We start from the raw sequence: 27,793 nt of genomic DNA, 5'->3' as shown, positions 1-27,793 counted from the left end.
TCTATTTATAAGAATAAACAAATAAAGAAGTAATTCTGTAACAGAATTAGACCAAGTCTTCACAATTTATTGTTTGGTCTTGGCAGCACTGGTGCTTTCATGCCTGCTCAGTGGAAGAGCAGGAAGGGTCCAGACAATAGAAGAAGGGGCTCTCTGGGTGGGAAAGGAGAGGCTGAGAGGAGGTGCTGGACCTGTGCATGGCTTTGAGCAATCCTTGTGTTTTTCCTTCAGGATCTTTGTGGTGCAGAGCCCTTGCCCTCAGCTCATTTCATCCCAGGTCTCTCTCCTAGCTCTTTTACTTGAGTGGCCCCTTAAGTCCTCCCTTATATTACTCTGTACAAAATAGCAGTGTCTTCTTCCCCAGTAGCCAATGTTTGTACCATCATGGGCTACTGAAGAAGACAAGATCAGATTCAAATCCAGACCAATATGCCTACAGAAAGAAATTGGACCAAGAGGGAATTGAGAGAGTTTCCTAATGAGGATTTTACTTTAATATTCCTGGGCCTCAGTACCATGAACAAGTGATTGATTGCTGTTGGGGAGAGAAAGGCTGCACCTTACTATATAGCTTCCCTACACACTCCAGTTCATCCACTGCCAAGAGCAGGAAGGGGGGATCATGAAAGAGAAAAATAAAAGCTTTCAAGCATATCTTTGTAGTGGTCTTTTGAAAAGAAATAATTACCTAACTTACCTAAACTTACAAGAGACAAATCCTCTTTGATGTTTCCTACTTGCTGGCAAAAGCATCCCAGATAGACTGTGTGCTGTCTGTTGCAAATCTCAGTCACCAGCTGCCTCCCATCCCAGGAAACCGCTTGCCTAACATCGGGGTGTCTCCCAAACGGTACCTTCTTGCGGTAGTTACTTGAGTATCACAAGACCAAAGTCCCTCTGTAGGTGTCCATCTTTGTTTCCTTGTACAGAGGTGCCTTTGGCTTTTGAGGGATAGTTCCCCATCCATGAGAAGGGAAACTATTTTTTGCACTATTTCTCCCCAGCTGGCATTAGTCATTCATACTTATCTAGCAGCACCCGTGCTTCACTGGGGGGCTAAAAGCGGAAGACGACAGTGAGGAAGGAACATTTAGTACCCCAGGAACAACAAATGCGACATCTATGACCAAGAAATTATGGGTCAGGGAGATCACTCCAAATGATCTGCACTCTAAGTGCAGAAGTCATTAGTCAATGCAAAACAAAACAAAAGTGTGTATGGGGGAAGGGCGGTGTTGAATACAGAAGAGCTGAATCAGCCAGGCTTACATGTGAACTGCCCAGTAACACCAATGATACAAGCTAATGCAGTATGTTTAAAATAATATCCAAATCTTTCTATTGGCAGTACAATTTAAGAGGGAGCTGAATGACAGAAATCAAAACACCTGGTGAGGGGACTATTTCAGGGGAGTGGGAGGAAATACTTACCTTCTGTGATTTTATACCCCTCATAATGAATGTGGGAAAAGTCTCTTCTCATTCTTTTCTACTACTATAAACCTATTTCTTATGGATTTGATGAAATGAATATAGCTGGATTAACGAAAATCATATGGAAACTAATGCTTTACCTGTGTTATCTGGTTCTGAATTATTTGCTGCAAAAGAATGAAGATATTCTCTAGAAATATTATCTGCTTTCAGTATAGCAAAGTATCTTAATAATTACAGAAAAGAAAAAAATCTTATAAAGTAAGCATTCAAAGCAGCTAATACCATTTTTACACTTGTATTTTCAAACAGGATTGCGTAAAGCTGAATTTATTTTTTTTTTAAACATCAGATGCTGTCAAGATATTTGAATTTAAAATCCTAGAGGAATGGATATTATACATTTCATAATGCTTTTACAAGTGATTGCATGATATTTAAGGTTGAATTTTCAGGTCTAAATTAACAGTGCTTCTGCTTTAGCTACCAGGGAAACAGAAACCACATAGCATACAGTTATGCATCTTCATGTCTGTCATTGAGCCATCACAGCATACTTTTGCAAAACAGAGTATTATATTTGGCAGAACCATAAGCTCTATTGTGTTGTTGCTATTGTTTTTGTATTTAAGGCCTTTTGGTGATGGAAGCCCTTGTTAGCTAAGGTCAGTGAACATTAGTAAGCAGATGAATATGATGTAAATTGGTAGAAGCCATTTGCTGAAAGTATGGAGATACCTCACAGAGGTGATGTGCAGCTGTTACTGAGCTCACTCTCTCTCCTTGTCTGGTGTAAATGCCAGAACAAGCCAACAGACTGACTCCTCTCGTGCTTATTGACAGCTGAATCGTGGCTACCCATAGTTCAGGACGCATAGCTGATGGAAATGTAACAACTGTCTGGCATCCTTTTACCTCTGTTTCCAGGAAGGCTCACCTTATTTTTTTGTGATTTGATGAATGGCCTACTTCTTTTCTGAGAACATATGGAGAGTTTACATATCTCTTAGGGGAGAAATGCACAGAAAGAGTAAGACTGACTCCACATCTTTGGGCTGTGGGAAGGTATTACAAGGCCAACATGATACTTTCAACCTCTGTGTGGGAAGGGAGAGTCTGTAGATATTCATATATTGCCAAACACTTTGAGCTGCAGCTGCTTGTCTGGGAAAAGCCTAATCCAAAATTACCTCCAAAATTCCTTCCTGCACTATACGATCTCTTCCCTTCCTGAGGCACCTTTCCCTTCCAGAAATCCCCTCCCTCTTACTCTGAAGTTGATGCTTAGGCCACTTCTCTGGGAATGAGGAGATTGTTATTCTGAGTAAAATGGAGATTTTTCATGGAAGAGGTTGAGTGGTCTGCCATGTCCCAGAAGAGCTAGTATCTGGTCTGCAGGCACCTCCTTTTCCCATATGATTCTACCATTGCTCAACCGTTAGATAAAATGCATATGATCTCTTTGATCCTTCTTCTACATGTGTTTCCTCTTGAAAGGAATCTACTTTCAGAGAAGGTTTGGGGATGTGAATCCCTGAAAATAGTTTCCTCAGGACACATCCAGATTTACTGCTGGGATACACGATGGCACACCCAGGACCCTCTGAGAACTAGTTCTCACTGGGTTTCCTTTCTGTGGAAGTTACAATGTGTGTGGTAACTCGTGCGTGTGCTAGTTTTGTTCCATTATTGACTACAGGTATGGCCTTGGCATGTATCAGAGACTGGGTAAATAAGTACTAAATCCGACCATACACATATCCCAACCAAGAACTGAAGCCCTATCCTCACCTCAGCAGGGCTTGTCAGCCAGTTTCTCCACTGTCTGACTGGCCTTCGGTTTCTCCAGATCATTTTAGGTTTCTGTCCCTTTCCCGGCAAGATACAGTACCTAATTCAGGTCTGGAATGACACTGGACAGCAGGGAAGCTAGAAATGAAGCATTATGATAATGAATAGCTAGGTCATTCAGATGCAAGGAAATTATCAAATCGATTTGCCATGTGTCACACAGGGATCTTCGTCTCCCATTTGTTGATGTTTCATACTTGTTAGCTTGCACCTGGTCTCTGCTCTGGTGGAATCAGTACTTGGCAGTGAGAACCAGGTGCAGCCCAGAGTAAAACTATGCCACAGTCGGGAGTATATGTACGCTAGCTCATGAATCTCTTGATCTGGAGACCTTCATGCTGGTGCTGACCAAAAAAATGTCATTAGAGACAGAGTCAATATAAATGTAACCTGAGGTTTTAAATACCTATGCATCTAAGCGCTATTTGTGACTACCATTTGCATTTAGCTCTGAATAAATTCACATGTCAATCATTTTTACTAATTCAAAGGCTGACTTCCCTTCAAAATAGTAAAAAGAAACTATCACAGTCAAAAAAGTCTTTCTTTTGGAAAGGATTTCTCCTCAGAGTTCCTTTTTGCTGCATTCTTTTCTCATGCATTCCTTGCATTACTGGGGTTTCAAAGGACAGGTGGAAAAAAAACTAATAGAAGTGAGATTTAGCTTAGTTAATACCTTCCCTTCATGTAAAATTAGTGCCTAGGACACTACAGTACAGAAAAAAACATTCTGTCCCTCCATCAGATTGCTTCCTCTAGCTTTTTTTTTTTTTTTTTTTTTTTTTTTAACTAAGCCTCAGACATTACGGCTATTAATATTGTCAGATCCTCTTCTCAGCTTATCATAAAACATCTGCTCCCATTTTGTCCAGTTTGGTGACAGAGATGTATGGCATGCTGCAATGTATTAATAATGCTCTTCTCTTGAATGAGTATATTCCCTTTGATTCACACTGTTAAATAATCTAATCCATGTGCTGGAATGACAGATACTACTTTGGAATCAACTGTAAGAATATTGGTTCATATGGCAGGGGGACATTCCTCTGCTGGTTTATTTTTCTTTAGTATTAGCGTTACATTGGCTTGTCTCAACATTTGTAATAAATTGCTTTTCTCTCAAGAATTTTCAAATAATTTAGTTAAGAGATTGTTAACCATATGTAAAATAATTTCTATTCAGTCCTGGCCTACATCCATTAGTCCTAAAGTTATATTGTTTTAGAGATTTCATATGGCTAGCCTGTCACTAAATGTACAGTAAAATCCACATCTTTTTCTTTCCTTTTCTTTTTTAATCACTGGGTTGTGGGTTTTTTGGCAACACAAGTAACATAAACATTGTCTTGGGGTGCCTAATATCATGTAGTGACTGAGACAAGTCAGTTAAAATGCTTTATAAGATTCTTCAGCAATCCGGAGAGCTTCTGATAATATCAGCTAGGCTAAAGGAGACTCTATTATTGATTTATATGCTAGAATCTACCTACCATGTGTATGCTTTTTTAATTAAGCAGAATTTAAATCGAACACACCCATTCCACCCTTTTCCTGCTTCTCTGTTTTAAAGAGTTATCGACGTCTTTTCCCGGTCTTTAATTTTATATCCAAACACCCATCTGAAAAACTGCACCTCATTCATTTATTTCCTTTATTTCCAATACTGAAATTGTCAAGTACAACCCTGTGGCTCATTCAGATCCAACGTGAAACACAACTACATTTTCTTCATGTTAGAGGTGTTTGCTTGGGAATCTTTGCTTTTATTGATGTTTACCTAGCTAGTCGATGAGAATTTTTGTCGAGTAGTGGTGTATACATGGCAATGACAATGATAGTGTAATTTGCCTCTATTACTTCCTGATATCAGGATTCTGCTGCACTGCCAATTTCATATCTGTTGTTATTATTTGTTTGACAGAACCAAAAACATGCCAGGTGCTTTGCAAAACAGAGAACAAGAAAAATCCCTTTCCAGAAGAGATGACAGCCTGAATAGAAATGACATAATGGCAGGAGACAAAGGAAGCAGAAAGGGGAAGCAAAACAAGAGTTATAACCATAAGATCATGAGATTGGTTTGGAGGCACAGTGAACGCTATGAGGCTTTTTTTTAAAGCGCATAAGGACTGTAGTTGGGAGTAGAGGATGGAAATGTAGAAAAGAAGCGTGGAAAGGAATGGAGAAGAAGGGAGGAACAGACTGGCAACAGCAGGAAGAGTAAACAGAGGTGTATGGGAGAGGCCAGAACACACACCTGACAAACTGAGGATTATGACTAATGCCAAGAATGAAAGACCACATCTGAAGAGCATGATGATTTCAGGAGGATGGCGAAGCAGGACGTGGCGATGCTGCTAGGGAGAGAAGAGCCAGCAAAGCTGCCCTGGAAGCCTGCCCTGGAAGCTCCTCACACTAATATAACCCTGCTTCCCCATCTTCTTTCTAGCTCCCCTCTTATACACAAAATATGTATATAGAAGAGCAAAGGAGAAGGAGAAGCAGCTAAATCAAACATTTCCAAAGATCCTGCTGGGGAAGAAGTTTAAACTCGGATGATACAGATTTACTCCTACCAATGCTCCTGCTGGTAGCAAGCGGCAGAGAGCATCCTGCTAGCCTTTCTTATGCAGACAAATCAATGGGAGTCTTTGCCACTACTTACAAATAGGCCTTGCTGAGAAATACTCAGCAAAATTATAATACTCCAGCCAATCCGGGACATTTTAAAATGTCCTTTCATTCTAGAGCAGAAAGGAGCAGAAATTATAACATTCAGAGTGAAATGGAAACAGGGAAGAAAAATATTTATGCGGTTTCTTTTAAAGCTGAAAATAACCATTTCAGTAACACAGAAAAATATAAGGGGAATTTTGCTCATTAAAAAAAAAAAAAACATTTCATAACTTTTCATGAAAATTTCTGATAAAATTGGGAATTATTTTCATTATATTGGATTGGCTTTTTTAATTTTCTTCTAGAAAATTGGTGTTGTTTTTAGAAGGAAACTGGAAAATTGCCATATTCAGTCTGTCAGACATTTTAAACTACACTTATTTCCAAGGTAAGAATTCTTCAGGAGTAAGAAAGCTGCAAAGTGGCCAGTCTAATCTCTTCCTCACTTCCTTCTCCTCTGCTTCGGTGATCAGACATGTCTAATGATTAGGCTGCAAAGAGCAAAACCAGTTTCTATGTCTCCCTGAGAAAAGGCATTTCGCCAACTTCTTTAAGAATTATTGACTAGATCTGCTTACAGGAAGTCACATCTTTGCTGCAGACTATGTCTCCATTTAAATCCTCCTCACAGCTATTCCATTCTGTCTGGGAAAGTTTATCAGAAAGCACACTGGAAAGGCTCAGATCTTTCTGTCTCCAGTGAAACTGTTTCTAGACATAGTTATAGCTTGGCAGATGTACTGGTATGACAGTTGAGATACTACTGCTGGTAAAGGAGTGTTCTGTTTGGCATATATATACACTTTTTGCTTGGTACTTCTGACCACAAAGTATTGATGTTTAGGGTACTATAGGTAGTTACCCACTGTACTTTTTCTTATAAGTTTTAGAGGACAGCACTGGATAATTTTTTCTTCTCCTTCAGGGTAACAGAGCTTTGCATGAGTCATTCATCTTGAACGTACACCAGAGTGATATCAAGTTAGTTGTTGTGACACCTTGCCAATATGATGCCCATTTTTAGTCTCCTAGCAGTGGAATGATTTAAGTATTGTCTAGTGGAGGCCACGGCCTCATTGAAGAACGTCTTGGTGACTCTGGATAGGATTCAAATAATTCATCTAGGTGAGGAGGAGACAATTGAAAGTCATAGCTGAAATATTTCCAGAAATCCTTAAGTGGTTGTGTTTGTCCATCATTTGCTTGAAGATTTTGGTAAATGGTGGCTTACTGGATTCTCAAATGGCAAGAATGGCCAAGTAAAATTTTTTTTATTGTCTGCAATTAAAACTTTACTTAAGTTAATTAAACTCTTGTCACCTCAGGGTACCATTTGAGCAATGAGTTTTACAGGACCTACTCCGTCAATGTAGAAACTTCAGCAACTAAAGAACATACCAGGTATAGAGAGTTAACACAATGCTCAGCAGTGCTTGAGGAATCAGGCCCACCTCAGTAATTTCTCTCCAACATTATTGAAATATTGGATTTAAATCATATAGCCATGGTGTCATCTTACAAAATCTACCCTGTTTAAATTCCTCTTAAAATCAAATGCAGCTCAAAGCTTTATAACAGTCCACGTGTCATTAAACAAGAGATCACAAAGCTGTGTCATAGTATCTCCCCATAATACAGAATTTTTTACTTATCATTTTTGCATATTTGAAAGAACCCTATTAACTCAGTTGCACACAACTTTTTGCAATAATAGACTCAGCGTAAAGCAATATCAAAACATAGTTAATATTTCTACTGATTAATTTAGCCAAGCTTAAGATTTTGCATAATTTTGCCCCTACTTCTGGCATGATAGAAGATATGGAAGACATGTGTACCTATCTTTTGGCCCTGAGAGAAGATTCTGCTGTGTGTACCTTCCCACCTTCTGCTACCAAAAAAAAAAAAAAAATATCATTTCAACTGGGAAAGGTGACATAACCCCTGAAAACTGCAGTTTGACCTACCTTCTGAGTTCAGACACTGAATGGGATGCGTGGCGTGGGAAGGGATTTAATACCAGCTACCTCAGTAGTCATGTGGTGTTAAAGGAAAAAAGATGAAAAAAGGAGTATATAATGTATCCTGAGAGCAAAGGACAGCATGGTTATTTTGCCTATAATTTTTTTTTTTTTTTAACCTTGCCTATACTGTTCCTGCCAATCCTCTCCTATTGTTATCTATCAGCTTTTCCAAGAAGACACTTTGTTGTGCATAAAGTAAGAATAGCTGCACTGACTGAAACCACAAGCCTACATAGCCCTGTGTACCTGGCAGGTGCCCTGCTTTGGTAGGGGCACAGTCCTGTTGTTATAAGGCCTCCACCATCCCCTGCAAATTAGGGACACCTTCAGCTGTTGACTTCCAGACATCTTCAGGGCTCTGTATCCAATATGTATAGTTCCAATGCTTCCTAAATCAGGGGGTGCGCTATGTTTAATAGTCTGAATTTGTCCTAGATCCTGTGAATTTACTTTCTCCTTCTGTCTCTCTTTCTCTCTCTGTCTTGCCCTTCTTTCTTCTGAAATAGAATGACCAGGGCTGCATGAATTATTCAACATGAGTGTATGATGTATTTATACAGTGATATATATATACACATATATGTTTTCTATTTGGTTTATAGTTCCTTAATCATCCAAATATCCTGTTTCACATTTTACTTGATACTAAGTGCTTGACTTGATGTTTTCAGAAAGATGTCTAATATTAATTCATTTTTTTTTCTTCTCAAGCAATAGTTAATTTGTAGTCTCTGCCTGTGTATGTACAGTTAGACTCATTTTTCCCTTGTTTGTTTCTTTCTGCTTTATCAAATTTCATCACCACTTTATTGCCATTGGCATTCAAAATTGTGAAATCGTTTTGCAGTTCCTTGCAGGCAGCTTCTGATTTAACTTTTAGAAATAATTTTGTATCAAACTTTCTCATCTGACAGTTCTTAGTTATCACATTTCCCTTTACTACTAATAAAAGTACTTTTGCTTAAATGCTTTGTTTTAATTCATGCCTCAATCAGGAACCTTTGCACACACTTAAGTGCTCAGTTGCTCTAATTCACTTCTGCATCTTTCAGCATGGGGGACGGAGGCCTTCAAGCTATTTTCATTTACGTTTAGTTAATTGGACACCTTAAATGTAGAATTTAGACCTTCTCATTGCCTACCGGTTCTGATAGAGTGGTTATACAACCTTCAGAGTGAAAAATTGCTAAGGGCTGGAAGCATAAAGTGCATTTAGGAATAGCCTTTAGCCTCTTAGCTGTCCTGCCTCCTCACAGAGGCTATAAACCCAGATTAGACACATCCCTCTACGCTGAAAGAGGACAGCTGGGTGTTTAGCTACAGCCTCCACCAACTCTGGCATACCGAGCAGGGAACAGTCTGAGTGAACTGGAGAAGCCAGATGGGGGAAATAAAGCAAGTGCATGGTGTGCTGATATCGGTATCTTTTTCAACACTTCCTAACTCATGGGACTACAGAGTGTTGTGAGGTGAGACTCTCAGCATCGCTCCCACAGTAGCTGTTCAGCTGCTTTATCCCACTGTTACCTGCAGTGAACTCTAGCATCAAACTACAACGCTGAGGTGCCAATCCCTTTCTTTCTCTCTATCCCAGTAAATATTGAACTTTCAGGGTTAGGCAAAAACTGAGTGGATTTTGGGGAACTACCCCGTCAGTGTGAGCACCCAAAGCTGCATTTAGCAACTTCTGTTCCATTGCAGGTCTAAGCTGGGGTCTGTGTTATAACACCAGTGAAAGCAGTGAGAATAATTTGAACGCTGACTGAGCAAATCTGTTAAACTTGCTTGTGTGAGAAGGAATCACTGTTTGTCCTGTATCTTAATTTCACTGAAATGGCATTTTAGTAGTTCTCCAAAACCTATTCTCTGTCTACAGAAGGGTTATGCCATGACCCATGTTACCTTTTGTGAATACTAAGAGTGTGTAATTGTAGACAGGTGAGCAGACCCAATGAGTTATTAGTATTCATAACATACCAGAAATCTTACATAGTGGGGAAAACAAGTGGGCGATACAAGTGGGTGATGACTGACATTTAGTGTTTCTCAAGCTGAATTGCATCTTGGATATTTGAGAGGAGGAATGAAGATCTTGTTTACTTATTTATTTATTTATTTATTTGAAACATCTCCACTTGCCTATATTAAAAATAAAATACAGAAATATGTAGTACTGTGTTTATTTTTCTGTAGTTATAGAAGTAATTATTTCAAAAGCTATAGCTATACTCAGCTGGTCAGTGACAAAAGAGAACTAGCTGTCAGAGGAGATTTGTGATGTTCCCAGAGAAAGTGTTATGAATTTCCATCTGTTCCATTACGGTGTAGATGCCTGTAAATCTTTCTCTGAATCAGTAGAACTTTGTGAACTAATAAGCCGAAAATTAAGAGACTCCACAAACTATCAAATCAAACTGTCATGCAATGTTTTAAAAATGAATAAGCCCTGAACGACTGCTATCTCTTTATCATCTATATCTAAGTATCTATATTGATATAAGCTAGTTCCTACATTTATAATTAATTTCTTACTTTCTCAGTTATTAGACATATATGTTGGCCCAGGCTTTCTACTGCTTCACCATTTTTTTGCATTGCTGTTGTTAACTTCAACAGGTTCTGCTTTTGAATTGACAGATGTCAATTGAGTAACAATGGCAGGAAGCAATAAAACAAAAGAGAGTGATCAGAAATCTGAGATTAGAGGAAAACTCATAACGAATCCCAGGTCAGCCAGTCTTTCCTGATATGTGCTGGGCGGGTTCAGGTCTTTTTATACACAATGCAAAATAGCAAAGAAAGTAGATTTTTCATCACTGATGCCAAATAACAGTAAAGCTGTTGTTTCTAGGGGATCTAATATACTCGGTGACACAAAGGAAGGGACTGGTAGAAAGGCTGCAGCTTTACCCTTGGTAAAAAAAATTCTAAGTACTAACTTCAAGTTGATAAAATTTTGCCAGTTCTGTCATTGTGTGTTCACACCAGGTCTTTTAGGAATGCTCACTTCTTGTTCATCGCCCATCTCAGCAGCCCTTTCTAGCTCTTTGCTTTCTATGTAGACAGGGATCAAAGACTGGATGTCCACACCATGCTCAGTACAATCTCTAGCCCTTCTTTTACCTTCACTTGGACATGTTCTTGCATCACTTCATTGGTGGTTGGCCTCAAGTTTATTCAAGATTTTTCTGTCTTTTTAGTTGCATTTTGAATGTAAACTCTACTTACATTATTCAAATATGGACTTAATTCAATGTTCTGTTCTAATACAAACCCTCAGAATTTAGGAAGTGAGAAATGACTGATTATTTACAGAAAAAAAAAAAATCTTCTGTAGTTCTGTAAAATCAAAACTTTTCCTGTAACATAACTTTGCACCAAGGTTTCCAAAAGTTTGGGACTTAATTTGAAACGCTTTATGGAAATCTAAATTTCTAAATTACTGATTTCCAAACCTCTGAAATGCAGGAATTCTCAGTTTATTACAAACTGCAGAAATATATTTTAAAAAAATAAAAAAGTATTTAAAATAAAAGGAACAGTCTAAATCAATGCCTTTTCTTTGATATTTAGGGCCTTAATTTATTTTATGCTCAAGCTCTGTCTTTCTTACGCATATATATCTGCACTTTTCTGAGTAGCCAGGGCAGTCTCTCCACTTTAATATTGCAAACGAACTTTTAACCAGTGGACAGAAATTCTTATCAAAGCTGAAGTATCAAGGAAAACAAATTGAGATGGTCAGTTTGGAGGCAGGTTTTCTAATAAATACAAGGAGTTGGTTATATGCTTCATTAAATATTTCAGTTAAGTGAAAAACAAAAAAAAAAAAGAACATGCACTGTTGTCAACCATAATTAATACTAATTTGGACAAAAATATTTCAAACCCCGCTGTAGTCGACCCTTGAAGTAACTATCCCCAGAACAATCGCACCATTTCAAAATTGTATCTCATTAACTAGACCCAGCAGAAATTTCTTCGGGCAATTTAAGATCTACATTTTTGTTACTGTGAAGTATTTATATGGTCAAGAATTTGCCAATTAATCTGTAAAAATACATGGAACACATTCTTTCTGAAAACTTCATGCTGTACTGTTTTCTAACATCTGTTGAAAACACAGTTAAGCATAATTTATAGAAACAATAGGGAAGGCTCACAGCAAAAGAAAAGAGAACACTTTTATAGAGGAATCAAATTAAGTGTAAAGCTAGTACAACATGTTAACATTATCTCTACCAAATAAAAATGTAGGAATTGTCATATTAGTCCATTCAACATAATATTTTATCTGTACAATGACCAACTGCATATCCATTTTGATGGCTGAATAGGAAGAGAAAAAAAAAAAAGGATTAAGATACTTGTGTCTTCATATCCTAATTATCACCAAAGCTGTGCATAAACCTTATGGATTTTGCCAAATTCTTTGGCAAAAGCTAAAAAGGTTTTGCTCTAAGTTTACCAGAAATTTTCTCTACCTACCCACAGATGCACACAGATATTCGAACACACATGCACAAATAGATGTACAGAGGCCAGTCAAAAGGTCTTGTCTTTGTCTCTACTCAGGAACTAGAGGCATGTTCAGAATTGAACAACTTTTAAAGGAAGACTTTGCCTTTGCGTGATATCTGAATTGAAACTGCACAGAAACCTTCATGTGTATAAAGATGTAATTGTCTGAAATCCAACAAAAACAAGCACTCAATCATTCTTGCTTGCCTATCTGTGTGTCCATCTTTTGCTTTTATTTTGAGAACATCTTTGTTTTCCACCCCCTTACTCCCATGCTTTTGGAGAAGATTAACAGAATCACTGACTAACTGCATTCCCCCAAGGGACCCAGGAAAAAAACCTCAAAATTATATTATGTGTACTGTAAAGTAATGAAAGAGTCTCTCTGTCACCCATAAAAACAGGGCCACTACTTTCCCCACTTCTTTCCCTCCAGGCTGCCTTTTTATATGCATTTTTATACTGAAGTATTCCCAAGGGAGAAAGCAGTGCAGAAGTTCTGAAACTTTTTTTTTTTTTTTTTTAATCACCATTGCCAGTGGGAATGGATTTGGTAAGGTAAATGTAACCAGGATTAAAAATATCAGGTGCTATTAGGTGGCATTAAATGTAATGAAATCTCAAGGTCAACTTAATTTCTTGCCTCTCCTTATCTCTCTGACACATAGTGCTGTATCTCAGTAGCTGCCACCAACAGCTACCATCAGAAGGCTTGGTGTGATCTCATCCAGTCTGACTATCGAACCTGAGTACAGCAACAAAAAAGGAAATGGGAAACCCTTAGCAACTGTGTGTGTTTAGTCCACTTATTTTCAGCAGTGTTATGTGCCTGCAGTTCACACCTTCGTTATGCTACACTAATAGGCATGTTTGAATTTGAATGGTTTTGGTAGTTATTCATTTAGGAATAATTTGTAGTACTAAGAAGCCCGACATTTAACTACCAGCCAAATAATCCAATCAAATGTTAAAAGATAAGATTTCTTAGCAGTTCGACAGCATTAAGATAGGGAAAAAGCTTTTTAATATAATTCCCAATCATGTATCCTTTCTCCTCAGTAACCATTTCAGCATAGAAAGTACCCATCACAGCTGATTGAAGCCAGAGAGCATCTCATTGCTGGGGGCTGATCCAGCAAAGCTCACCTAGAATACGTGTACAAGAATATCCCATCAAAGTTACTGTGATCGCCCACATGATTAAAATTACACAGAAATGTAGGTGCTTCTCTGGATTAGGGTCTGAGGAATGAGGCATTTAAGATCAGCCTTTCATGTAGCAAAAATATTTACAAATCTCTTTAAGAGATGACATATCAATAAAAATTACTATCTTGTCTTTTGACTGCTAGACTCAGGACAGCTTCATATGTGAAAATCCTACACATTAAAAGATCACTTTATTCCCAAACTAAGCAGCTGTCTGAAATGGCAATCATAAAGTGCTAATCTGCGCTACCAATAAACAAAAGTAAATCACTGCAGAAAACTCGTTTATGTGCAGTAATCTCCAGGGGATTAGCATTTCAAGGGATCAGATTTCCTAAACCTCCTCTTTCCTGATAACAGCCTCTGCTGTGAGGTGACACACCAATAGGCATAAATTATCTAGAGCTGCAGATAAGCAGAGGCCATTTGGGGGTTCGGAGTGCAATATAAATAGATGCAAAACAGTAGGGGAACTGGTGCTCATCACAAACCTCAAAAGGATTAGCAGTTCAAGCTCTGATTTCCTTGCTGTTGTTAGCTGTGATTTATCATCAGACAGTGACTGAGAGTCTGTCTTATCTGTGATAATTTAATGGCTTAATGGCAGTCCCTTTATCTGGGGGTCATAATTAAGCTTGTTTGATCAGTTTCCTAACAAGCACCTCGCCTGTATTTTTAGCTATGCCTATTTTTTCTCTGGGTGTAGGAGCTTTCTTTGCTAATTAGTATTAACAATATTATTGTTAACAATTACTGCTAATGATAACAATCTCGTAAAAGGTTAGCATTTGTCTGGAGGAAAAATGCAAGCCAAAAAAAGATGCCAGACTCTTTGAATTTAAATACATTTACGGGAGATTTTAACTGCAGTGCCTCAGCAACTCTTTGGTTTGTCTGCTTCAAATCTAACAAAAATACATAACTGAAAATGAAAAACCACTGCATAAAATAATTTTCAATTGAATCATCTTCTCTGGTACAAAATTAATATAAATTTGAAAGTAAAGATGACTGCTATTTTACACTGCATTTACTGTCCCTCTCTATCATCCCACTAATGAGCTGTTTCTTCCACTGTCATGAGAATTTTCTCAACAAAAGATGAACTTTAAGACCTTATTATGGCTGTTTAAGAACACAGGTGTCATCAAAATTAATCTAGTGACAATTTATCCATTAACATCACTACAAAAAAGAAAATATGAGATATTTGAAAGGAAAACTTTCCAAGATTATTTTTTTTTTAATACAATATAGTGACAAAATATATAGTGACAAAACAAGTTTTTTGGTTTGGTGTTTTTTTTGGTTTTTTTTTTTTAAGGAAGACCAAATAAAAAAGGAAACAAATTCAAATTGACCATACTTTCTTAATCATTGATGTAATCTTTGTAATGAACTACCTAGGAGGCCACAAGGAGAGGTGAATGAATTACTTAGTAATATTTAGGGAAACAGAATGACTGGCTATAGAAAGACATCCAAAAAACCTGACCACATATATATAGACACAGAAGGTATGGGTGAAATACGTGTGTACATATGTATATAAATCTATGCATATGTGCATTTATGTGTATTTACACATCTATGTATGTGTTTATATATTATATGTTTTGTATTTACATGTACTTTTAGACACATACATAAATTTATACATTCACAGATTTACTGTAGTTTGTCTTTAGAATAGGTCTTATTTCTCTTTTGAAGAAAAAAATAATAGTGGGACAGAGAATCTATGTGTCTAGCCTAAATTAATTATTTAGGTACTATAATTAATGCAGAAAGACAAGGTTCATTAGAGAGTGAGTCATTCACTTACTTGAACTGCTTGTTTTAGAATTGGATGCATTGCTTTTCTTTCTCATGGCTATAGATAAACCCCAGGTGACGTGGCAGAGCTTGTAGATGGCTGAAGGTTAGATGAGATGAATTCCACCCACATGTGTGAAAGAAGCAGTAAATTTCACAATGAGAATTCCCAATACTTTCTTAAGAAAGTTACGTCCCTGTTCTTTGCAAATGGAAGGACTGTCACAGAAGAAGTGTTATATATGTGTGTATACGTAAATATGTTTCCTGTCTCATGGAGAACAAGGCTCACCTGAGACCCTTGAACGTACCAACCTTTCCCTCTGGATATTATCAAGTATCTGAAAGTAGTAAGTAGTTGATTAAATAGACGAAGACTTGCAGGCAGCAGCAAAGAAAAACAAAACCAAAAAACAACACCTCTGTTCATTCTCCAGTCCTAGTGATGTAATGTTACTGATTTTGCTGAGTTTTGCAGGTGGATCAGAAATGGTTTGTATTCAGCCGTTCAAGCGGGAATTTGATTTTAACTTGCTATCTGACTAAGACTATGGCAAAGGAGTTTACTGGGAGTATTACAGAAGACAGTCTCGAATAAGCTTTGTTCCACACAAAAACCTTGATCCAGATCTTGATGAAATCAATGAGAAACTTTCCATTGACTGTGGCGGGATCAGGGTGAAGGTGCCAGCCGTATTGCAGCAGCAGCTGGCAGTTGCCTGGGAAGCTGAAATTTTACTGAGATAGGAAACGAGCAAAATGTGTGAAAGACAGAAATGACAAGGTGTAAGGGAGATTGCAATATAACACGCTGAAATCCTTGCCCAGTATCTGCAGTTAAGGCCATTGACACTTGGGTGCTGAGCTGACTCTGGGAGGCCTCTATGAGATAAGCCCAGACAATCGCCAAGACGTCTGCTTCACGCATCTAACTTCTCAGATAACTTTCCAAAACTAACAAGACGGAAACATTTCTTGATGAATATTATTTTTGTTGTTGTCAGTGTGTGACAAGTTTAGTAGATCTTTCTCCACCACTAGAACAAATTGTTAAGGGTACATGAAACAGGAATCTTTGCCCAGCTCACAGTGAGAACAGAGACAGCATCGTGCAGCCACCACTGTGCTACGTTGTTAGTTGTTCACCAGCTAGTGCCAGATATAATATAGCCAAATAAATATCCAAGAACAAAAACATCATGAACCTTATGAAATGCTGAAACCTTAGTTTTAAGTTCACCAAAGGTTTCAGTGGATCTTGCTGTTGTCAGTATAGAAAACAATAAATATCCTTGCTTTAATTTTGGCCGTTACTTGCAGAACTAATGCTCGCTCTTAAAAGAAATCATAGCTATTATGAAACAACTACTCACATATCTGAAAACTGAAATAAGTTTTCAGTTGAAATAATGCATCTTATTGGTTTCTGTGTCTGGGTTCATGGTCAGGATTACAGCTGGATTAAATTTGCCATTTTGATTTTGTGTAGTTTTGCATGAAAGTTATCATTGTCTGGTAACATTTTCAGTCCCATTGTTCTTCCTGTATTTGTAGCTTTAATAACATGATTTTATTGACTATATGTATGTATAAATATATTGCTATACATATACATAGATATGGATCTATAAAACCATAAATTCTGACTTGTTCTTTGATGTACAAACAATTTTCAAGAATCTATTTTCACCCACAAACACGCATGTTATTACTGGAAAACAGTCCTAAATGTGATTTGAATACTTCCATCACAAAGATAAATTTTGTTCCCAGTAGCATGTAAATGTTGTTTTCACTAGATTGGATCCAATTATATAACTATAACAAACAATCTCCTTGATATTTAAGACATTTTTTACTTAATTATGAAAATTTTGCATGATACGGTCTTCTTATCCAAACCCTTGAATTCTATTTTCAGCTCTTCCACTGATTTACTATTTTATTGTAGACAAACCCTTTAATCTCTCAAAACTTCAGTTCACTCATTTGAAGTAGATGCAGAGACAAGTGTGATTTAATTGATGTTTATAAAGCACTTTGAGACCTTGTAATGAAAAATAAGACAGTGATAAATATTCTTAAAGGTATACTCTTTATCTTTGCTCCAGTTTTTGCCAAAAAATCTATATATTATTGATAAATTTAGGACTATCTTTCAAGTCATACACTTTTTACAGTTAAAATTGTTCACAAAGTTACAGCATGATGTATTTTCACACTCAAATCACCATTTTCACAAAAATGTAAAATATTGTGAGTATGGTATGGTTCTTAAAAAGTGAGTCTTTTTCGTGAAATATTTCCTGTAATTTCATGATGCTCTTATTAAATTCCCGAATTTACAATTCGTTGTGCATTGATAGACTGCTGTATATATATGGAATCCCAGTAGTATATGGCTCAAAGTGTTTAGCAGAGAAATCTATTCAAAATTCAGTTGTGGCGCAGGCAATGCAATAAGAATGAGCCTGATAATAACATAAACCAGCATCCTATGATCTGTATACACATGAATAAATATTTATATATAAACCCCAAGATATATAACAATCTGTCTATATATATGTACAACAAAGGTTGTTTGGTTTTTTTTCTTTAAAAAAGTAATAATCACATTGCAATGTGCTTACATCCATTTATGATTATTCATTCAATGTCACAAGGTATTTGGTAGTGAACTAGCAATACAAATTCAAATTTTTCTTTGGATTTGGTGGTCTCCTCCAGAGCAGGTAGTGACATATTTGCAGTTTTGATCTCACCATTCCAGAGGAACAGGAAGTGTTGGGTCTATTCTGGGTCTATTTTATATACTGGAATAGAATTTCTCCTACAATGACCTAGTCGCATTGTTGCAGAATACCTCAGCCATTGGTGCTGATGACCAATATCTAATACTGGAACATAAGAATGGACAGATCAATGAGGTAGATCAAAAACTGGTCTCTCATTCTTATAAACAGCCCACAAAACCTGCTTCCTTGAGGAAAAATTATATAGAGTTTTCTTCTGTAATAGCTCTTCAGACCCAATGGGGGTCCTAACAAGGCGAGGGGGAGGACACATTAACTCATTTTATGGTCAGAGGTTTTCTTAGACTTGAAGCAATATCTTACTGTTAAGGAACACCATATAAAAGACAATACCATCCACAACTGTGTTGTTATTTCCTCACAATTTCTGTTGTGCTGATGGGAGAAGCAATATCTCTCTCAGGAATTGAGGGAGATGACAAATTGGAGAGGGTTATTAATTACTAGTTACTATTCATGGGGTTTCTGTTTAAATGGGCAGGAATATGAGATTGGGATGTGAAATCAAGCTCATATCTCCCAGGCAGCTGTGCAGAGCAGTATCACTGGAAATACATAATTTAGAGCACTTCTAACTTCAAGCTCTTGTATGTCATTTTAATGGCTCATTTGACAAAATTATGCAGGGGGAAGAACAAAAATGTTAACTCCTCCCAGATGAGAATCAGAAAAAGAGACCGTTCTTCATTTCATAAAATTGTGCAGGGATACTGTTCTGAAAAAAAAATGAAGGAGAGTACAAGTTGTAGGTACTAAGTAAAAAATAAGTCACTATAGTTACCTTAGTCGGTGTCAGCTACTCTGTGTAGCACATAAAACCATGTTGATCTTTAAGTTCCTGAGCAGACTAGGGAAGGTCAGCAGCAGTTATTCACATGCTTACAAATCTGAAGCTAGCACTGGCAAAGAGAATCTCTCTATATGATTTCTGTGACAAGTGAAATATTTTTCATGTCTTCACCACTGCAGTTGCAATAGGTGGGAAACTGTTTTCGTATTGCAAATCTTGATGTTTTGCTTAGAAAATGTCCTGCCAGGGACAATGTGTGAAGCATTATAACTTACATTTTGAAAAAAGCCAGATCCTCAGGGAGAAGTGATGAAACTTCGCTCTCATCAAGATTCTCCCCCGAACACAAGAAAGCTGATACACTGCTCTGAAGAACCACGGTTATAAGTTAAAAGCAGGCCACCACACAGGGTCACAAAAACAATGCACAGAGGCCAAACACTTGCTGTTCTTGAAAGTAGTTAAGGTTTTATCAAACCTTGGTACAGTGTATACGTAGAGCTGGCATAAAAATAAAAGATTCCTCCTGTTGTGAAAAGATGATAAAAATTAACCTTTACTGAGAAGCCTCCCTTTGTAGTACTGGGGAAAAACCCAAACAACTCCTTTATAATTCAACTTTACTTATCTCATTGACCCTTTTCTTACTGGTGTTATGTCAGTGGGTTTACCTTTTTCTAATTAACAAACATCTCCAGCTTAATACTATTATTTAATTAATGATAACAGCTTTAGAATGCTCAGCTAGGCCTGTTCTTCACCTCCTTTGAACTATTATAGTTTCTTGTAAGTAGATAACTCACTGTTAGTGCCATAGAATGTTGATTTGGGTCTCAATTTATCCTTTTCCATGGACAAAATAACTCAGAAAAAATATCAGAATTCATATAGATATGCAGTTTCTCTTGCATTCATTGACTGAGAAACGCAATTATCCCTTCCTTCTGTGCAAAGTGAGATTTTTTTTTACTCCCCCCCCTCCCCCAAACCTATAGGTCTAAGAAACCGAACACCTATTGCTTGGCCATGTTGGTTCATTATCTTTACTACACACATGTCAGGTTGGAGACATGTTTTCAGAGGCTTTTTCTCACATTCCCAGTGACAAAAATTGGTGATAGTTTGTGTTTTGGTGTGAAGGGAAAATACTGAGATCTGCAAGCTCCTTTCATTTTTTTTTGAGCTCAGATTTTTAATCCAATGTAGACACGTAGTTCATCCCTACAGAATTAGGACAAAATTTTATCATATTAACAGCATTTTCCTCTCCTGTGCAAGAAAGGAATTGTTAATACCAAATAGCAGCATGGGTGTGAGTTGGCTATGAAGTTCTCTGGAGTTGTTTCTCAGGCAATGTACTTCAGTGGCAATTTTACCTGCATAGAGACCATAGCATCATACGTAAGAGAACAAGCCCTCTGGTCAGTTTTTAAAGTTAATATTGTTGTATACATTGCTGTTAAAATGTACACTTTTACGCTGTTTCTTCCTTTTCTATGCTTGCATTACCAGTATTTGATAGCACAACTGAAAACAGAACAGACATGGTCCGTACTAAAAATGTTCTATAATCTGAAGAGCTTCCAAAGTGGTTAGAGGAGAACCTGCTTGTGGTCTGCTGAGGACTGGTTGGTCAAAGTTCTCCTCCATTGCAATTAGAGAAATTTCATTTAATTTGACAGGAATCATACTTCCTCTTGTTTTCAGATGTTGTCACAATAAAGAAAGCTCAAAACCCATCAGAAACATTTGTCAGTATTGTTTTCACTTTTAGAAATCTGTGCAGCAACCCCAGTACTATGATTGGTGGACAACTAGAAAAAGGGAAGTGAGTCAATCCAGAAATTGTAAAAGATGGAGCCATTCTGAAGACAATCTTTTATCAAAGAGGAGAGATGATTTCAAAAATTCTCTAAATGCTCTGCAATTTCTTTGAAATTGTCTGTTCAGCTGTAGGAAGTTGTGATTTATGGCTGATCTTTCAGAAGTTGTCCTTTCTTGTTGAAATAGTTTTGGAGAAAGGAGAGGAGAGGAGAGGAGAGGAGAGGAGAGGAGAGGAGAGGAGAGGGAAAGGGAAGGGAAGGGAAGGGAAGGGAAGGGAAGGGAAGGGAAGGGAAGGGAAGGGAAGGGAAGGGAAGGGAAGGGAAGGGAAGGGAAGGGAAGGGAAGGGAAGGAAAGGAAAGGAAAGGAAAGGAAAGGAAAGGAAAGGAAAGGAAAGGAAAGGAAAGGAAAGGAAAGGAAAGGAAAGGAAAGGAAAGGAAATAGTGATACTTTGAGCATTTAAAATATCATCACAGAATCAAATGCCATCAAAATAAAGAGACACAAATGACTTGTAAAATGGCCCATTTTTTGTAATTACAGGATTAGATTCATTCAGTGTCACTGATCTCTTCAGATACATGTGTAGGTCTATTGATCACGAATCTGCCTTACTGTTATACTAACAGATGCACAGTTATTAATCTTGGAGAGAATCCACATCCGCTTTTCAGAAAGATCAGAGAAGCCAATTAAGGATGACATGGCATCTTGTATGGAGGAACTGCTCTGCCCTTCCTATAAATGGGCAAAAATGGTTCCAGAACCTGTAAAAAAAAAATACCAAGAAAAAAAAATAATTGTGCCATACATCATAATCTTTCCATTCTTCTCTGCCATTTTAAAGCTGTATCTTTCTAAGATTACATGTTCGGTGTAACAAGTGCAGCTCTGCAAATGCATGACACCTGCTAACTGTTCTCCTTCTCTTCTCAACCTTCTCATTTACCAGCCTTCGTTAAGTGGTCCAGTGGGTTGACACAGCAAAATAAATGCCAAAAAATGCTCTCTACAAGAGCACTAATAGCTCAACAGTCTGAGCCAGGGTTATTAAACCACATCCTAAGCAGTGTCTGGGCTGTTTGGAAATATAAATAAATAATGAGGAAAATACAGGAAATCTGTACTCAGAAGAGATTAGTATTCAGATTGTTGGGGTTCAGTTAGTGCCAGGAGCTATATGATTTACAAAACATACTATTTGTGTATTCATTTTGCAAGATAAAACCTTAGATCTATTAGCAGACTTGCCTTGGTGAAGAATACTGAAATGACATACTTTATAAATAAATCAAATCAAAGTTCATATCGCCTTTCTTGTCTGCTTTTGAGATTTTGACCTATACTATTCAAATGGGTTATTTTTTTACCATACTTATACATGTTAAAACTGTTTTAATATATGGTTCATGTACTTCCTTGGAGATGACTCCTTCAGACAAGTGTCTGGCAAGACAAGTCATTGACAACAAAATAACTAGATTTGCACTGAGTGAACAAGAAGATACCCTATGAAAGGAACATAAGGGCAGTTTTTACCATCATTTTTGTCATTTAAATGTTGGTAATATTCACATTTTTTCTTTCCCTTTTTCCCTGATAACTAGGACAAACTTTAAGAATATGGAGGTAAGTGATTTCTTGGACTTCCAAAGATCCGGGGATGCTCTTCCCGTGAACTTCCTCTTTCTCTGAAGGATATCTGATGGAGCTTACTCCTCCTTCCTGAAATGGTAAGGATTTCAAATCATCTAGCATGTGCCACAAGGTCAAAGAGACATTACACAAATTATTCTCATGACACAACTGCTGTAGTAACATTTTTAGAATGACAGCAGTGCCCTACATCTCTTTTTCAATGACTGAGCTTATGAAATTCCTGGGGGAGATCAGTGACATTTGTATGGTAGAGCCTTTAAGACACCTGGATACATGGTTAAGGAGGTAAGTAGATGAAGTGTAGTGGCTACAAGGTTGGAGTCCTGAAGTGGGGAGGTAAAAAGTACAGTAGGATGGCAAAGACATAATCACAACATTGGAGATCAGGACTGTAAAATGAGTTCTCAGAAAGAAGAACAGAGGGACTGCAGACATTACAGGATAAATTAGGGCTTGCCTTCTCAATTTTACTTGAAGTCTCTATTTGCCTAAGGCTGATAATGTTAAACTTAAGTCACAATAATTTAAAAAAATGAGAGAGGAATGAGGGACTATAGCTATAATGGAATACAACTTGGGTGCCGGTGCTGGCTCTGAAGTGTTTGTTTCAACACTCAGCCCTGAAGAGGATGGTAAGTGATTTTGCCCTTAGAATCCACATTCCTAATTCTGTTTTAGTTAGCTCAAAACATTATAAATTCTCACAGCAGTTTGTTTTGTTTTGCTGGGAAGGAGAAGGAAAAGAGGAAGAAGTAAAGGAGGGGGAGCATGTAAGGCAAGACTGATTTTGGAGTCTGTAATGGCAGGTTTATTGATTCTGACTCATGAAGTATGAAGTTATAGATTTCTGTGATGTTACAAAGCCAGCTAAAACAGCTACATAATGTCACACACTACCCAAGTACTGGTCAATTAGATTCTTGCTTTATATCTTTTGGCTATTTATGATACATTGTAGACATGATTTAACAGCTGGATCAACCATCCAGTTTTTCTTTTTTAGTAGCAAACAATACTGTGCACTCTACAAAAATATGGGCAAAAGTGCTATATGATTCTTCTAACATCAAAATTAAGAAGAGACATGGCAGTGGCATTTACACGTTTTTAAACACTTTTAGTTAAATGCAAATCATTCCATATCGAATAAAATTTTTATTTTATTATAAATAAAAAAAATAATTGCACTATTATTTCCTGTGCATAACAGTGATTTACCTGGGAAGATTAAATCTCAGGAACTGGGCATCTGTCAGTGTGCCAGCTAATATGAGTCACTCCATAACCAGATTATTAAGAAATAACTTCAAACAAAACTCAAAAAGTCCTTATGCAGGAAGAAAAGGTGTCATAGGCAGTATTTAGTCTTCCAGAGGTGTTCCAGTTAAGCATCGTGATGACAGGTTTCTGGGGAAAAAATTCTTTCAGCTTAGCTTATCTACTGACTCCAGAGTCAATGAAGAGAACAGGTGATATTTAAGTCAGACTCCCAAATTAAGCTATTTGCTGTTTGCTCAATTTAGATTTTGAATGTTTTTCTTTTCATTGACAGTAGAGATGGCCAGGTATCCAAATATTAGCCAAGACAATCCAAAATTCTCATTCTTAATTTGACTTAGGGTACAAACGTATCTGTAATGTTTATATTTGACACTTCTAGAATGTTGTATTAATACAGTCATTTACTATTTTTGTAACTATGGTGGCTGAAGGGAAAATTGTTTTCGAAGACAAACAAGAAAATAAACAGTCTTCAAAATATATAATATTTTTTCTATTATTTTTGTCTAAAGCAAATACAATGCCATTAAAAGAGTATATGGTTCCATAAACATGTAGGGATGAATCTATATAAGGCCTTTAAGAAATCTATATGCATGATTGAGCATCACTGCACAAGTGTGTAACATGTTCAGCTTGATAACATAGATCTAGCTAATGCAGCCAGAGTAGCAACTGTCAGTAAATAAGCAGTTTTTACAATTGGACAAAAAATATTTATTCTCATACTAATAATATTTCTATCTATTTCTATTTCTAAAATAGAACACACACACGCACACATATGCACACTTCTCTGGATACAAAAACCTTAAGGTAACCGTTTAAATACAGAGAAAACACAAAACTGAGAGAAAGCTATTACTGCTATTCCTATTTCTGCATTGAACTTGGAAACATTAAGAGGTTACAATTATGTAATTGGCGTTTCACAGCAAATCTGAACAATTAGAACTAACTATTCTATGTCCTTGTCTGGTGGATTTGAGATTTTCATTCATCTCCAAATTACAAGAACAATCATAGAAACTTTCCTGATGGATCAGGCCGGCTGTCTCCATGAGGACTGGCCTAGAACATACCAAGGCCTTGCATATTCAGGTTTCTTTCTTGCAACAGCCGGGATATAGAAAGGGGGTTTGTGACATGGCCAGAACATGCACCATGAGCTCAGGTGCACTTCTGGCTCCCCCAGTTCAGACACGGTCCAGAAATCATGCTTTCCGGATGTTCTGTTCATGGTCTAGCAGGAAAGGAAAAAAAAAAATATTTCAGGGAAAAGAAACTCCACAGATTGCAATCAGTATGAATACATTCAAACTACTACTTGACATACAGGTCACAAGAAAATTGGTTTTGTTTACAAATACATTCCAGAAGTATTTCATTTAGCTGTGTGAACTCCATAGCTCTCAGTGTGAAAATATACATGCAAATTGTTCTCTACTCCAACAGATTAATGTGAAGATTCATACTCACATATATTGATATTCTTGCCCAGTGCAATCCCTTTCTTTAGGGTAAAACTAATAAGAAGTACTTCCCAGCAGAGTTTTCCCACAATAATAAAATGAAGAAATGCTATGATTTTGTAGAGCGATCTTATGGACAAGTTGACTGATTTGGAACAACAGATTTTCTAGTTGTCTTAATTCTAATACGGCAAAGTGGAACACACAAGAAGCCCCAGAATCTTCGAAAATATATTGTACAAGTGAGATCTGGCCAGATACCTGTCTAATTTGCTTCAATTTGTCTCAGGAAAACATGGATGGGAATTTATGAACTCCTATCTCTGCATTTTATATTTGTTTCATTAGGCTTCAGTGCTCCTGAACTACAAGTATCTGCTTCTGTAAGTGTTCCTTTTAAGTGGATCCAAAAACAGTGAGTAGTTTCTGGGTAAATTTTATGCATTCTGTTCCTCAGTTAATGGATTTGGGGTCCCTCCTGCTTTTCACTGCCATATAATGAACAAATGTACATGCTCCTCATTTCAATTTAATAAAGGAGTTATTGCCATGTAACTTTTATGCAGAAGCAGAGCAAAAACAATACTTCCATGATGTTCCACAAAATAAAATTTGCTCACACCAGCTGTTGAACTTGTCTCTAGCTGTTAGCTACAACAACATAGACTAATGTAGAGAAAGAGATGCCCCACAGGAAAAAAACAAAACAAAACAAAGCAAAAAGCCCAACAAAACAAAAAAAAAAAACAGGAAATGTTCAGATGACAAACATTTTATTACAAGTGATTTTTGATAATTAATATATCCTGCTGGAGGTGGTTTAGGTAAGTGAGGTAAAAATACATGTATCCAATGAAGAATTTATTCATTTTCCAGAAACCAAAATGTGATTTTTTGCTATCTCTGTAACCAACCTAACTAATATGGATGTCCCCATTTCTTCCACTAAATTATGATAATTAAAGTCACAGTAATTATGAAAACAAATTTGGAAACTGAATTAAAATTCTAGGAGCACATAGGGAACTTCACCCTAATTTGCTATTTCCCTCCAAAATCTTTATCTTAATGATCCTTCAGTTTTAGTAGAGTCTGAAGACAACATGAAACCCCAGAGAAACTGAAGAACAGTCAGGATCAAATTCTCTTTTTCCAGCTGATTTTTATACACCATTCCTGTGCCTGGTTCTCAACTAGTGATATATGATGAGAGCATGGTAAAGTGGAGGAAATTACCATGCATTACTTATTAATTTACTGCTGCTGTAATTCCAAAGCATATAGATTGCATCGTTATCTATATTGGTCTTTCCTGCTGGACCCAACAGGCCTTATATGAGGCCAGGATGCTTTGTATGAAATGGAAGAACAATCACAGCAGTGGTTCACTTCACCTTTTTCTTGGCCAAAATGAGCCAACTCACGGTGGGAGCACAGGTCTTCCGTGTTGCGCCTCACCAGTAATAAGTTATTAACTCCTAGGATGTAAAAGGAAACGGGAGGAATTGGGTCTGTGAGGTACAATTCCTCCTGTGGTTGTGGTGGGAGGGCGCACACTCTTCACTCAGAGTTGTGCCAAAAGTCGAACTCCAGCCCTTTGTAGTTTTGCATGGATCTCATCAGTTTAATGTTGCTTACCATGAACCACAGTTATAATCTTACTTTGAAGGGGAAAAAGAAAAAGGTTACATTGGAAGAAAGTTTTGAGGGTTTTTTCTGTGGGTTTTTTTTTTGAGGGGGGGGGGGTTACTTTTTTGGACAGCTGAATAAGTTAAATAAATGTCATGGACGAGACCCACAGCTTGTGTAAATCAGCTCCACTCCATTGATTTCAGTTCAGCTGAGAATCTGGCCCAGTAATTTTTAAGTCAAACAACATAATCTGATTTGCATGAAATGTTACATGCAAGATTGAACTGGGAAACATGATGTGGGATCCTTATATTCAGCTTTTTAATTACTTTTCCATAATTCCACAAGGTGGAGATTATTACATTCAGAGGACAATGTTTGATCCCCTTTGGTTAATTTAAATCTCATTTACAAGTTCCTGTGGGATGGTTTTGGATCAGAAAGTCTGACACCACAACTGTGTTTACACCAACTGCAGTAAAAACATTCAAGACATATAAGAAAAAAATAAACAAATCCTGTTTAAAAATCAAAATACTTTTCAACATCAAGCTACACACACATATTTACTAATTTTCCTCATGCAACTCTTATGAGGCGAATAAATACTTATCTCCAAATTACATATGGGAAAGCTAAGGGAGGGAAAGTGAATTGCCCACTGCTACAGCAAAGTAATTTTCTGATGCAGGTTTGAATCTTGGGAGTTTTTGGCTATTAGATTTTGTGTTCTTCTTCTAATCAGCTAGAGGTTGTTTTTTCATTTTTTTTTTGTTTGGTTGTTTTTTTCAA

The 27,793-nt window shown here is 37.1% G+C and overlaps 1 protein-coding gene across 5 annotated transcripts in view; it reads left to right on the top strand.

Moving 5' to 3' along the window:
* Window positions 1-27,793, top strand: part of EPHA7 (EPH receptor A7) — a 211,677-nt gene that overhangs the window by 164,560 nt on the left and 19,324 nt on the right. For 4 of the 5 annotated variants that reach the window (XM_054820417.1, XM_054820413.1, XM_054820412.1 and 1 more), the window contains one exon: window positions 5,207-11,393. The exons of the other annotated variant lie outside the window; for it this stretch is intronic. In XM_054820417.1, the coding sequence (XP_054676392.1) occupies window positions 5,207-5,402 (196 nt within the window). In that variant the 3' untranslated portion in view covers window positions 5,403-11,393. Of the gene's footprint in view, window positions 1-5,206; window positions 11,394-27,793 lie in introns of those variants that run through there. 5 annotated transcript variants of the gene reach the window in all.

The sequence above is a fragment of the Grus americana genome, chromosome 3 (genome assembly GCF_028858705.1).
Source record: "Grus americana isolate bGruAme1 chromosome 3, bGruAme1.mat, whole genome shotgun sequence".
NCBI lineage: Eukaryota > Metazoa > Chordata > Aves > Gruiformes > Gruidae > Grus > Grus americana.
This window is presented reverse-complemented; position numbering and strand designations above follow the sequence as displayed.